The 15,535-nt window shown below is 41.5% G+C and overlaps 1 protein-coding gene across 2 annotated transcripts in view; it reads left to right on the forward strand.

Moving 5' to 3' along the window:
• arhgef10la (Rho guanine nucleotide exchange factor (GEF) 10-like a) overlaps positions 1-15,535 on the forward strand; it is a gene marked incomplete at its 5' end in the record, with an annotated part of 184,829 nt that overhangs the window by 118,015 nt on the left and 51,279 nt on the right. For both annotated transcript variants that reach the window (XM_024270200.1, XM_024270201.1), the window contains 1 exon segment: positions 14,458-14,544. In XM_024270200.1, the coding sequence (XP_024125968.1) occupies positions 14,458-14,544 (87 nt within the window).

The following is a 15,535-nucleotide window of genomic DNA, read 5'->3' on the forward strand; positions in this document are numbered from 1 at the left end:
CATTTTTTCATCTGCTCTTGATTCCCAATGATTTGAATAAAAAAATATTTAGAAATGCAACTTTGAGCTTAATTTTCTTTATTTATGTCCTCTATCCTTGTGTGCTCGGTTCTTCGGTCCAGCCTTTTAGGTCATCATGTTGAAGGTTTTCCTTAAACAGTTCCAGAAGAAATAGTGGAGTAGATGGAGGAAGACAAGTGTTGGTTCTCTCTAAGCCCGTTAAAGCAGTGGCAGGACGCTGCCTCCTGCAGGACTCCTGCTAGTGTACATCTGTGTGTGAGGGTTGGCCATGGCACCAGCATGAATTTGCATCACTTACAGTGGGCATGTCGCAACACTTCAGCTCGGAGCAATGAAGGACATGGGGAGGAAAATGTGACTGAAGTCCTGAATGAGTTTCAATGTCAGGCTGAGGCTCCGGGCGCCCAAATGCTAAACCAGTCTGCAGCTTCATTCCACTTATGGTTGATAGGATCTGCAGCGCCGCCTGAGGACGAAGGGACTCATCACTGTTTAGACAGCCGTTATTAAATTGTTGCAGATGTCTGGAGCCGGTTTTATAATAACCTGCTGGCCGTGCGGTTCTCTGCACAGCCTGACCACCTCTGAACCTGCTGGCCTTTTAGGGGTTAAACCTGGGGGTGGGGGGTAAACTCACGTCCTCCTGCAGATGCTCTAATCTTATTGTCTCAAAATGACTGAATACTCAGAGGGATTCGTGGCTGCAGGCACGGCAGGTGACTGGAACTTTGATCTCTGCCGCTTCATTCCGGTGGAATTTAAATCACAGCGGGACATCCGGCTCCTGGAATCCCAACACGAGCTCCAGGTTCAGAATTTGATTCTCGTGTCCTTTTGTATTATGTTTACTATATAATGTTGTGGAGAAGAGTAAAAAAAAAAAAAAAAACATGTTTTGTTTTTCACATATCACTACAGATCTTGTGTTCATGAAGGTTTATTGAGCAAACTGCATGAAAGTTACTTGAAGATTCAGGCTCTCTGTGATGATCTTCATGAAAATGTGTTCAAAAATGTCAACAATCAATTTTTGTTATGGTGCACAATTATCACTTATATGTGTCACTGCTAAAATTGCTAAAAATAACACAATTTTCAATAGCTGATAGTCATCTGGTTTCCAACCAATGGGAGGCGCTCGTCAGATCAGAGCAGAGTTGAAGTCTGGGTCCGTCTTGGTTAACATGCACGGCAATATTCCAATGCTAGTAGATCTGGAGCTTGAAGAATCCCCGCTCAGGTCATTCCTCCCACCTCTCCGTTTCTTTTGAACATAATGTTAATACTTAATTGAGACACTTTTGTTAACTTTATGTGGATTACACAGCCTTAGTCACAACTGCTCTTATGACTGGATACAGGGGAAAAATGGTCAAACTTCTTTGGCTCACTCAGGTGACCCACAGGAAATATTAATTAACATTAGATCGCTCAGTGAACCTGTGGAGAGATATTGTTCATGTTTTTCTATGGGCGTGCTGCGGGCTACAGGTTGTAGTAAACACGTAACGCTACATACATACCAAGCATGTGTGGTGCGTTCAAGAACTCAGTAAACGTGGGTTCTTCTACCTAATTTCCACTGAGCTAGTAAGAAATGGTACGATACGGTCCAGTTACTTCTGGTGAACGTTTTCACTCAGTTAAGCTTTGCTTCCACTGAGCGGTTTGTTTTCACAGCGCATGTGTGGTGTAGATCGCTAGCGTGTCATTGCGACGACTAGCAAAACAACAGCAATGAAGACTTTTTCTCTTTTTATCAGCTCTTCTTTTTCTTGCTTTACTTCTGCTATGTCGTGTAGAACAAGAGTTTATTGTTGTTTGAAAGAAGATTGTGGGCAGGATTGAAACCCGAATGTTTACCAGCGTTCGAAACGTTAGCTTAAATGAGCGCTATATTGGTGCTTTCTAGTGTCGTCATCACTTTCTGCCAATCAAAGGTGGCTGCAGCAACTCCCAACCGTTCCTTTCCATCCTTTAATGGACCTACAATGGATAGGGCTCCCAAGAGGTGAGCGTCGGTACTGTTTAATGAGTCCATTTAGCAATGGAAATGCTCAAAATACTGGACCAAACCTAAAGGAGGCTTTATTTATCACCTTGTACGTACAGCATCTGCATGTGGTCAGAAACAGACAACGGGCCTGGACAGCCCAAAAACCCACAGTGCTGGTATGGATCAGCCATACGGCTGACTAAGACCTTAACCGAATATGCCTTTGGAAATCGTTAGAACTTTTATCCACTGTTCACTGACAGAACGCATGGTGTGATTTCCCCATCAGGACATGGTTTTTGTTATTCGTGACACACAAAAACGAAACCATATGATGCAGTAAAACAGTTCTACTTTCTCTGGCTGGGAAAAAACGGAGTGTTTGGACATAATCCACCGCATCATGATGCCATCTGCCACTGGTGATGAATTACTGCCAGTTTGCTCATAAACTGCTACACACATAACAGTCTTATTCAGAACACACTCTGTATTCTGAATCTAGAGAATGAATCTGCTGCAGCTGAACTCGTGCATGAAGCAGCCGACCGCTCTAAGTTTGTGTTAATCATCAATCATCAGCAGACGAAGACTTGGTCTGTGGTTGAAAAGGTTTCGCCCTCCTCCAGGAGGCTCTTCTAACTGACTGTGGAATAGTATAACAACCGTAACCTCTGATGGGGTCAACGGGGACCCAGAGGGTAGTTGGGATGTAAAGCAGGTCATTGAATCACTTGCACTGTATCATGGTTTACCCACAAGGCTCTCACACGGCGCCATCACAAGGACCAGACTGAGAGTCATGGACTCATTCATGTTGCTGGTAGGTGATATCACATCCATGTTAGTCACCAACACTGACGGGTTCTGACATCTGTGATCTCAGAGACCCCTATGGGGGGTCGCCTGTGACCCAACGACTCAAATCCTTTTCAGCTTGTTGTTAGAAGAAACATGATCAAGAAATGATCAAGAATAAAACTTGAGTTCAATTTGCTTTCTGCACATGTTCATAGAAAAATTTCTAAATGTATCATGATATAAAACAATCAGTTCTAAAGGAGACAGTTGCAAAAAGGAACCTTAAGAACGTAAAAAGACTCTTGTTCCATGATAAATTGGCAAAACTTTATAATAAGATTCCTTAACAACCTTTATTGACACATTTACAAACATTATTAATGTGTTTATATTGTTTACGAGACATTTCTTAGCACAATAAGCCAAATAAGGTTTACGAACATACTTTGTAAGATTCATTCCATCTAAAGTGAGACCATTGTCTACTAGAGCTGCCACAAACGATTAATTCAATAGTCGACTAATCACCGAATTTTTTTTTTCCGATTAGTCGACTAATCAGGTCATGCGCAAACTGGATATAAAGCCCACATCTTAACCATCATTAGTTTAAAACTGAAAAAATCCTAAATTGGCCAAAATAGCTTGCATGCAGCTGAAATATTAGTGAAGCTCCAAACTAGCCTAAAAAACAACAAAAAAAAAAAAAAATAGCCAAAACAAGCTAGCAGGCAGCTGAAATATTGGCTAAACTCCAAAATAGCCTAAATTTTTTTTTTTAAAATACTAAATTAGCCAAAATAGCTAGCATGTAGCTGAAATATTAGCTAAACTTCAAACTAGCCTAAAAAATTTGAAAAAAATTCCAATTAGCCAAAATAGCTAACATGCAGTTGAAATTTTAGCTAAACTCCAAACTAGCCTAAAAAACTTTAAAAAACCCAAATTAGCCAAACTAGCTAACATGTAGCTGAAATATTAGCTTAACTCCAAATTAGCCTAAAAAAGATAAATCCTAAATTAGCTAAAATAGCTAGCATTTAGCTGAAATATTAGCTAAACTCCAAAATCAATTAATAATCCTCAATAAATGTCTAAATAGTTCAAAAAGCTAGCAGAATGCTATTATAACTTTCACCTTTACTACACTCTGACTCCATATAATATAAAGTAACGACTAATCGACTATTAAATTAGTCGTCAACTAATTTAATAGTCGATTAGTCGTCGATTAGTCGACACATTTAAGCTTTCTTTGTCAACATTATACTGAGTGTTTTGCAGCACCTCATCTAAAGTGTTACAGAAAAATAGTCTTTACTATCAAAACCATCTTAATTTAAGAAGACGTGTCTTAGTGACTAGAATTTTTTCTTAATAAGAATTCCTGGTAAGACCGTTTTCTTACCAGATTAGCAGTTTTTTTTTATTCATTAATTTATTTAATTATTGTTTATTGAAAGAAAATCTGCCAATATTGTAAGGTGTGTGTACTAGACAATACTATGAAATACATAACTGAGGGTACTTTAATCACCTTTCCAGATTTTTTTTTTTCTGCAGAAATCTGTCTGTTTTTTATGATATTATATTTAAAAATGACGATTCGTTTTTGATCCACGTTTCAGACTCTCCACTTCAGTTTTTGTGACTTTTTCTTCGAGACCATCAGCAGGTGTGTAATCAGAACAATTCTAAGATCCTAAATGTAGAAAAAGCTCCAGGATTTTCTCTCATCTCTCCCATCTTCATTCATTACGGTTGACGTCCCATCGTTTAAAATGTTTTCGCACAGCACTTTGTATTTAAGATTATATGAATTTAAGCCATTTTTTAATCCAGCTGCTTAATTTGCAGAGTTTAAGAAAAAAATAAATAAAGATGTCTTCCTGTGGCTCTTATTTGGTGCGTTTGTCTCCTATGGACTTGGAGGAGTTACTGACAAAAATCTTGGTTGTTTAACCAGCTGTACATTGATCCATCAGCTCTGACAAAAACCTAACTGTAGTCAGCACCTGAGTCTGCACGTCACTAATCTTCTTACTGGTTAGCTCTGCTGGACTCAGAGGCTGGGCGGGAACTTCAGGCTCGCCGTGATCTGGCAGGTATATCATGAAGTGAACGGAGCAGAGGACTTTGTTAGGGACACAAACAAGCCACGATTCTGCACCAGACTGACAAACTGTTGACCCAGACCGACAGCCTGAAGACCAATCCCGCTCGGAAGTAACCTAATGGTCTGGCATGGGGGGGGTCAAACCCAGGCTTTCAGGGGAAGGTGATGATTGAATCCCCTCAGAGCTGATTATTTACCAAAAGGAACGAAACAAAGCCAATACAGACAATAGTTATCCTAATTCTAATGCTCATCAGTCAAATCATAGATCAATTACGGATATTTATCCATCAGCCAGTGATTTGGATTTAAACATTTTTAAACATGTTTATTACAGGAAATTGTATAGTGTTGGGAACTTGTGGTGGAGGACCCAAATGCAGGACAACGTAGTGAGGGAAAGAAGGTTGTTTATTTTGAGCAGGGCAGAGATCCTGGATGGCAGGTGATTGGTCTGTGGCGTGACAAGGGGAAGTCCGGGATGATCCTTTACAAGAAAAACAGAAGATAGTGACAGAACGTGGGCAGTAACTAGGCTTTGATTCACTACCTGGCTTGGTAGCAACTCTAGGTTGGTAAACTCTACCGGAGTGAAGCAGAGGAACCGACGTTGGCTGGTGGGCGTGGATGTGCGTTTAACCGGTCGTCTGATGACATGATGAGCAGGTGTGGTGAATCAGTGTCTTAGGTGGATGGCAAGTCCTGGACAGAAGGACCAGACCCTTTACGCAATTCTTCTTTTTTTCTGAACTTTTGTGCAAAACTTGGCCAAAGACTCACCAAAACCTGAACGTACCTCTTATCCAATGAAAATGACTTTTGGGGCATGGCAAACGATTCAAAATCAACAAAGGAAATCAAAACGCACGTGTCAGGATAACCGAGGGCAGTTTTGAAATGACTGTGGTCACAGAACCTACGGCTATGCGGCCAGTTTGCAGCAGAGTGTGAGATTTAAGGATTTTTGACATTTTCTCCCAATATGGGAAAAAGCAATCTTTACAAAATTTCACTCACACGCCACCAGGTAAAGCCAACAAGTACAACTGAAGTTTTGTTGACTTTGACCCAGGAAATAGGCAGCCATCTTGAGAAAAAAAACGTTATTACTTTCTATAAATTAAAACTCCTACAGATTCGATTGATCACCTCCTGAGAAACTATTGTACATAAAAAATGCAGTTTTTACACGTTTTTTTTTTATTTTGACCGGTGTTAGCATGGCTAGCTGGCAAAAGTGACATTACCTTGTTGTTTGTACATTTCTTACAGGAATATTGTGAAAAGGAAATCCATGTATGAAACGATATGACATGCATTACAAGCATATTAGGAGATGTGGGCGTGGTTAACAAAAACATCTGTTGCCAAGGAAGTCCAAAAGATGATTGTTACAGATTCCCTTAAAAATGACCTATTTCTCCCCCTCAGGTAATCAAAAAGCCAAAGGTTGCTATGGAGATAAAATGAACAGTAATGTAAAAAGAAGTCTACTGTTTTCTCCTGAATTCTTCAGACGTAGCTCTGACCAGAGTAGCAGGAGCAGAAAGGAGAAGTCAATTTGAGTAGAAGAAACGCTTATCAAAGGTGAATGTTTGTCCTAAATGTATTACATGATCTACATAACCTTTCATTTTTATTTTCAAGTGAAAGCTGTTGGACATTTTCTTTCTAAGAGCTTTTGTGGTTGAGTGTGTTCTGTCTGCCTGTCACTAAACTCATTTCCTCGAACAAACATAAGTGACACAAAAACACAGAATTATGCCTCTGAGCTTTCTGAAATCTCTCATGCTGTTAAGGGAACAAGCCTGACTTAAAGCTGCAGTAGAGATCACTGATCCTGACATTTAGAATGAAGTTAAAACTCCACAGTCTGACCTCGTCTGCCTTTAGCAGGAAGCCTGAAAACAGACCTTTTTACAGTGTTTCCCATTTTAATGTGATTACCCTAATTTTATTCCGTGGATGTTGTCAGTGTCAGGCATTACCTATTTTTCCTGTTTGACTGTCTGTGTTCTCTTCATTCTGACGTGTAAAACATTTATGTTTGAACTGGAAGACAGAAAATGTGGCTGATGCTGTGCTTTTAGAGGGATTGAAGATCACAGGTGTTTGGCTGAGGCTTAAGCTCTTGACATTTACATGGAGAAATCCCTCCAGATTCCTTAAATGGCTTGATATTATGCACTTTAAAGTAAAATATGTAAATCCTTTGAAGAATGTTACTTTTAAATGGTTGCAGGTTTGTATTCTTACTGTGGTTGAGATACTTCAGATTCCTGGTGTACCTTTTCAGCTTTGAAAGAGTCGATCTTTTGCAAAAACTGCATTTTAGCATCACCTTTTCTGTATTTATTACTAAAAATAACATTATTGTTGTCTTTAGAACTGGTTGCATGCTTTAAATGTGGTAAATCTAATGAATTTACTAAAAGACCATGTTACACTGCCACTACGTAAATTTTGCACTTATTTCACGCAAAAAAATTGTTCATATGGGGATATAAGTGGAAAAAGTTTTGGCCTTTAGACCAGTGTTTCCCAACCCTGTTCCTCAGGGCACACTGTCCATTTTTTTAATCTAACCCTGCTCAAACACACCTGCCTCTGATGACCGTCATTGTCAGGCTTCTGCTGAGTCTGATGATGAGCTGAATCAGGTGTGCATAAGCAGGGCAACATGGAAAACATGCAGGACAGTGTGCTCGAGGACCAGGGTTGGGAAACACTGCTTTAGACGATACATTTCACAGACATACAACAAATGAACCACATCAAAACCATACAAATGAATCATGCAAAGATCAGATAAACCCGCACGTCATTGATTTTCTTCACTTTGACATTCAGAGCACTGGGCAGGAATGTGTCAGCACCATGGATAGTGCCACTGCGGGCCCTCACAATGAAACAGTGGGATTCCTCTCGTCCACACCGGTTCTTAGTCAGCTGCCAGGTACCAGCCAGTGCTGGGAAGATCCGTGAGAAGGATCCGATGAGCGTTCAGAGTCACATTGTTCTGCAACCTGCATTCCATGCTGCGCTGTACACTGGTGGATGAAACATTGGTCGATTTATGTACTCATCACATAATAAATGAATCATGCATAAACCCTGGGTGGATATGTCGCTGTTCAGATGCATCTCACTAGTGAACCGTGTGAATTTTGGTTCTATGCACGATATACCTAATTCCTACATTTTTCTTGCGTTCCTCATTCATTGATGTGCGCAGATGTCCAGCTGACATGTTTTCACGTAAATTAGGTTTAAATTGTTCAACATTTTTTGCCAATTGAGAATTACAGTTTATGTGTAGTTCCTAAGTAGTTTATATGCAATTCATATGTCAATCACACACAATTGTGCGCGACTCATGCAAGAAGTGTTCCCGTGATTCGTTTGGGGCTGGTGTCCGACAACGCACAGAATGCCAGTCGTGAGAGAATGTGACTCTGACAGCACACCTTCCCGGATCTTCCCAGCTGTGGGATACCCCAGTCTATGCGATGGGCACAGCTCGGGTCCGGCACCTTGCAGAATGTAAGTCGCAAGAGAATACGACTCTGAAAGCACACTGGGTCCTCCTCACGGATCTCCCAGCTCGGCTTCCGCTGGGGTTCCCCTGTCTCGCGGGCTGCAACGGCCGGCGCCAACAGCTGACTAAGAACTGATGCGGACCAGGGGAATCTTATGCCTCGTTTGCCTGAGCGGTCCAGACCGGGCTGGGCCGGACTGGACTTTTGAGCTTTTCCATTACAAAATAGACCCATTTAGCAGGTCCATCAAAAAATGGAATGATCCCATGAGGGCGGAGCTTCTGTCGACACACAATGTAACCCATTGATTGACGGAAAGGTTTCACGACAACAGGAAGCGTCCGAGCAGCGCTTTTCCAGACTTAGATCCAAGCCAAGAGTGGCACTCTAGTCTACCCCAGAAGAGATGCTGGATTCATTTTAAGTATTTTATCCAACATAATATAAAAAATCGAAATCTGTTTTTTTTTTCCTTCTGGATAAAGTTTGTATGTTCTTGCTTTTACAAACCAAAGAACTTCTTTCATTACTCTTCAGGGCATGACGTTGTTCTCATTGCCCATCATTATCTTTTGAACACTCGTACATATTATGATCTGAATTTTCTCAGCACAACAAAGCTTCTGTCACAGAGTACAGAAGGTCAGTTAGTGAGAGTTGTATGTGGAACACCAAATGTTTTGTTTTTGTTCCAGCTTCAGCCCATCCAAAGGCCTGCAGGAAGTTCTGGAGTGATGTCAGGCTGCACTCCACACCACTACTATCAAAAGCAATCAAGCAAATATTCAGCAGGAATTATGTCCCATCACTCAAACAAAGTTGCAGAGACTTGCAAAAATCAATGCCAACAGTGAGGCTATACTGGCAGCTCATAATAGGCTAATTTCAAAGAATGATCCTTTATACTAATTTAATTTGACTTAATTTGTCACCGTCAGCCCCCGTCTGAGCCGTAACACCCTTGCTGACATTAAGAAATCAGAGGCAAAGCAAAATTGGGTGAAAGTACTCAGTGTCTTTTTCAATTTTGGCTATAAAGTCATGTCACCCTCCATCAGAGCTTCCTGTCTTGATGACCTGTGCAGAAACTTTGAAAAAGTCATGTTGTTTAGTTTGCATTACCTGTGGCGGTGCTTTGGATGTAAGTGATTTCAGGTTGACTGGCGATTCACTCTGCGGCCATCATGCCTGCAGCCTGAGGCGGTGGGGGTGCAGCGGGGAGGCAGCGCCAGCACCAGTCAATTACCAGTTAATAAACAGTGGAAGTTTTCTATTAGTGCTTGTTAGTGCGTGTAAAAGATTGTTGGTATGTGGAATTGGGGGAAGGCACTGTGACTATGGAATTAGGAAAAAAAAAAGTACAGGCATATTTTTTTCTCAGGGTCTAATACGCTGCACCAGGTCCCTGAGTGCTTCCCATTTATTGAGATAATATTTTTTATTGGGTTTTCAGCAGACTAAGCAGTGCCCTATAAAGCACTTTCAGACATTTTTTTTCTTTGGAACTGTCCAAAAATGTATTGCTGAGTTTCATGTACGGCATTATATCATGCAGGTGTTTTAAAGTATTTTCTCCTAAAAATAAAAAAACAAAAGTATGATGGACACCAGAATAGTAAATTCTGGTACTCTAGTCACAGGTAGCATTCCTTAAGGAGGTAAACCTTGAATACTTTTGGTGAATATGTATACTTGTATGCAGTGGCGGTCCGTGCATTTCCAAGCTGAGCCTTCACTTTTCCTCTGCCAAAACCATCCTTGTTAACATGAACTACTGTATGTGTCCAACACCATCCTGTTACATATGAATATTATTTTGTAGACTAATTCCATCATAAATTAATAACTTAATTGGACTGAATTCACTAGAATTGCACATATTATAAAACAAACTCCACACATGCAAGTCTCCTCCCACTGCAGTAACAGCTGCAACAGTCATCAAAGCACACTTGACAACTCATTCAGCTTCAAAATAAGCATTTTTATTTAAATCGTTATTATTTACAGCAAATCCATCTTATTTAAAGATGAACTCCATCCATGAAGGACGTCCAGGAGTTCATCAGGAGATTTCCCTTCAAAATCCTGCATGCCGTATATGACAGTTCTGTTCTCAGCCGAGACAGATCAGAGCACTCCATAGTTCTGTGTTAAGCTGGAGAGGGATGCGTACAGGAAGTTTTTCTTGTGCTCCTGAAATTTCTGGGGGTCGATGAGGATGATAAGCACTAGTTTATCAGGGTCTTGAAATCAGTTTTTTGTGTGGGAAATGATATTGTCTAAAATCCTGCTGTGAAGCTCCCGGTACAGTAATGAGACGCTGCAGCTCAATGTGTTCGGAGCATCCGTGATGCGTTCAGTGGTGGCTTAGGCGTTCTCATACTGGCCCTTTTGTCTCTCAACATTGTCACAAAACTCCGTTACCTGGCCAGACAGAACTGCTGGAAAGCTGAAAGTGTTGGACAAATCCTTTCCCTGCTGAGAGGCTCGCTAGCTTCAGGTTGGTCGCCCTTTTTTGACGATGTCCAATTTTTCAGAAAAAGTCCATCTTAAGAATGGCTTACGAAATAAATCCACAACTAATCAACTTCTCCACCTTCTTCTATTGTTACCTGCAAAACGGCGAGTGATTCAAACAAAAATCAAGTGCAGCTTCTGCCTACGGCCTGAAGAACAGAAGAAGTTAGCTTCTGGTAGCGTGAGCTTTGACCATCCAATCAGAGATGAATACGTCATCATCCGCCCTCATGCAGCTACAGAGACTAACTCAAATTCTGATTGGTTGAATAAAGGTCAGCATGTTTAATCCATATTTGGCTATGGTTTAATCAGCAGTGTTTTTTATGGGAAGCTGCCACAAAGACGGGAAGTGAGGATGGAAGCACTGATTGAATGAGCGTAAGGCAGACTTTCATGAACCCATCAACAGGTGAAAGCTAAAACCTGATTGGTTAGAAACTTTCATGTGAAAGAACAGTCAGACAGCAGCACAGCCGGGGCGTAGGGCTGTGAGAGGGGCTGACAGAACAGTTGGAATGATCTAAAATATATTTTGGACTATTGTATATACATGTATATATACCCATTTCTCTGTGATTTTGATACTCTTTTTCAGATAATTTAGGCCATAACTGAAGGCTTTGCAAGCTCTGATGGTACGACACTGTTTTAATGGAAGGTAGAAGGTAGATATTCTGAAATCCTTAAAATACTACTTGGCAGTGGCCCACCGTCCTGTGGCTGGCATGGATTTGCCCCTCCCTCGGTTTTAATTGATTCTTAGACATGTAGAGCCGTTGTTGGGGGTGGGGGGGTGACGTGGCATCTCTGCGATCAATCAGGAGATGCCCTGTTAAGGCCTTCTCACCAATTTTAACTGCACCTTTTAGTACTCACACCTCTAACACCACAAATATACACTCTAACAAACAAACACGCATGCATCACACAAGGAAGGTGGACCTTCGACCTTCTGTCCCCTACCCCATCCCTGGCGGCGGGGCTTGGCCTGGTGGTCTAGTCTCTTGGGTGCCGGTCTCATGGGCCCGGCGGTCTCCTCTCCACGTGGGGAGTGGTATCCCTGAGATTTAAGATCTAGCAGGGGATCAATCTACATCGGAGCCTGGGGGTGTCCAGGTCTCTGTGATGCGGGTTCTGGTCTTTGTTCTCGAGAACTAGACCTCTCCAAAAACTCCATCAGTGGGTGTGGCTTTTCTGTCTGGTCCAACAGGGGAAAAAAAAGCCACAAATATAATCAGTATAAATAAAATGAAATCCTGAAGATGACATATTTTGAAAGATATTGAAGAGTAAACTTGATAAAGTCAAGTAAACTCTCTGCACCCTCCTCAGGATGGAAGTCGAGCAATAACTGGATTCAGAGAAGCGATGTCTACTGCATCTAACCGACACTCAAAGTCACCACGACAGCATGAACTATGTAAACTTCATGCTGACAAATGCAATAACAATCATTTCCTGCTGCTGCTCTCAGACTGAGCTAAACACTGTGGATGTGGAACTCTTCAAAGTACACAAGAAGCAGTTCAAGTTCCACTGTCCCCCAGCAGGGCCATTTCATTGTATATTTTTGCATGTATCAGTGGTCAGGTCCACCTGGACCCAACATATGGCTCAGACAGGCTTACGGGTTGAGGGGTGGTGCGGCTCCTCTGTCGGCCGCTGGGTCATTGTTCAGCAGCAGCTGGGGGGCTGCCCTCCCGTCTAATCAACAAATATTGTTTGAATTAGCTCTCCTGCCTGTTGCCTCCCGTCGCTCCCTGAAGTCCTCCTTCCCAGACTCACCTTGCTCCATCCCGCCCCCACACAGGGGAGTATTTTTAGCCTCTCAGGCTTGACAATGGCAGCTCTCCTGACACTGGCACAGACGCTCCCATAAATGGGACTAACAATAGACTTTGAGAAAGCTTGGGTGTCATTGATTTTTAAATGGGGCCTCACTGATGCCATATTAGCATCTGGATAAAGAGTGATATGGATGTTGCTGTAGGCCCACATTTCCTTTCAGCCTGTCGATATAATTTGCACTTTCACAGGTGGTAATGATCTCTCGGGCTTCGCTGTTATGAACACTGGCTGTTTAAAGACACTCAATAGATGGACCGGTACTTTATTATACTGGTTGTCGTCTGTGCTTTTTAATGGGAGCAGCATCTGTCCTTCCCCGGATGAACCGACGGGGTTCATGTCAATTTGATAGAAAGTCTTTTCTCGTTTGAAGGTGAATCTGACAGTTTGCTCCAACAACACCAACATAACACAATATCTGAGAAACAGAACTTCTCCAGAGGAGCAAATGGGTTTGTTTGAATGGGAGGAGGAAGAGGGAGATGAGAGATTGATGGAAAGGAGTGTCTCTGCATCTGCGGGATGAATTTGAAAAGATGAGGACAGACACAGGTAGGCTGTAGGAATAGCTTCTGGTAAGAGCAGCAGTCTGACCAATATCCTTTTTCATTTGAGTGTTTACAGACACCCTCCACCAGGCGAAAAAGGAGGAGGGTCTCTGCTATAAATTACCAGTGACTGATGCTTTCTGCCATGGAGGATGACAGTTAAAGACATGCAGCTCTAATTGCTGACGCTCTCCTCTCTTTCACCTCCTGCGCTCCGTCTCCAGCAGCCAGTCTCAGCACCTCATCATCCCTGAAAAACCATAGAAGTCGTTGTTTAGCCTGCCACATGGCCTTCTCTTAGAATCCCAATTAATTATCCTTCCAGCAGATGGACCGCCGCTGGCTGGAGAGCCGGATGTTTGATCTCCAAACATCCACAAGCTCCAGACTGAAGATGCAGCTCCATCAATCTATTTTAGGAGACCTGATCTGTACGATGAAGAAGAACTTTAGAATTTCCTCTTGTACCTTTTAGATTCTCGTGTTGGAATGTTCATTCCGCCTTTTTTCAGGCGATTCTGATTCCTACGTTTTCCTCAGCAGCACTCTTTGTTTTGCAGCCCCCCCGGTGTGGATTTGCTGATGGATCACACTTGTTTTAAAGTTCCGTCTCCTTTAGTTAAGCTGTTATAAACTGTTGGCTGTAAGGTCAGCCCTCTTTTTTCTGCTTTTTGTTTGTTCCTATTGCAAAGGCCCTGAATGCTTTGAACTTGTGAGTAATTGCAGCTGTTTGGGAAACAGTTTAGAAACCTTCACAGATTGATGTGCAGCCCTTCTAAGAACATTGCTGGGGTCTTTTTCTCTCAGCATTTTGCTAACACAAACGCTTCAGACGAGAAAACTCCTCAATCTTGTGGAAGCAATAAGGTAGCCCTTAAACCCATGTTTATTTCTTTGTTTCGGTTCCATAAAGAAGGTGATATGTTGCTGGTCACCTCAGATTGTTTTTGCACAGTACCACAATGGGGTCCATTCATTTTTTTTTTCATTTAAATTTAAAGGGTTTTTAATATGTCTGTATAAAACCGATAATTCATTTTTAAATGTTGTTTTTTTCCCTTGCAGCTTGAAACTGCCCTCCACAGCCCGGTTCACTGCTCCCTGCTGGGCTTCTCTGCTGCCAGTACCTCCTTACCTCAAGGATACTTCTGGGTACGTCACGTCTTACACACAAATACATAGATACACACACCTCATCTCTTCCCATTTTTTGAAGCAATGTTTTTTTCAAATGAAGATAATTTTAAACTAACCAGGCTGTCTAATTATTGTGATTATTTAATTACTGAGATTTTAGCGCTCTTTTTTGTTTTTTATCATATTAATCTCTTGCTTCCATGAAGTCTGTTCATGTCTGATAATGCACACCATTATCCCACTCATACTATGATCATTTACAAAAAAAAAATAAAAAATACTAAGTCAAATATTAGAACCTCAGTCTGGTTACATGTGGAACCCTTGTGTTATCCTAGACATGTTTACATTAAAAGTAGGGTCATCTGGACCCCACAAGACAGCACACTGACATTTTTATTCAAGGATTTTTTCCCCTTACTGGTGTCTGTGGCAGATATTATATCCAGTCCACCTTTGTCATGGAAGGGATCACACATCAATTTAAGGGTGGGGTCATCTGGACCCCAAAATGGAGCTCAAGGGTTACGTTTACATTTTTTTTCACAGAGGTGGAGCCTTTAAAACACGGTGCATCATGTTGTCATGATAACAGCACGCACCGACTGCGCTGTGCTCTCACTGAGGAAAGTGACCATCACAAGAGAATTAACAAATCATCACGTCTGAGGGAAATTTCACCTTTTCCCACATGTTTCTGTCAGATGATGAAGCTAAAGTTTGTTTCAAAGAATCAAAGTCTAACAGTTCAACTCCACTGGCATCATGTCCTCGAGTCTCATCTTCTCCTTATCTTCTCTTTGTCTCTTTTGCTTCAAAATAATCAAATTGTGAAATTGTATATTGATCTTTTACTGCACCACAATGTCACAAATGTAAAAGAAAACACCTCAAAATGAGGATAAACTCAACAATCATTAGATTAAAAATATTTGCGACTGAATTTGATTAATTAGGTTAATTGATTACAGGTCATAGTTAATTAATCACGCCAAAATGAATCGCA

Source organism: Oryzias melastigma, linkage group LG5 (assembly GCF_002922805.2).
Source record: "Oryzias melastigma strain HK-1 linkage group LG5, ASM292280v2, whole genome shotgun sequence".
NCBI classification, from domain to species: domain Eukaryota; kingdom Metazoa; phylum Chordata; class Actinopteri; order Beloniformes; family Adrianichthyidae; genus Oryzias; species Oryzias melastigma.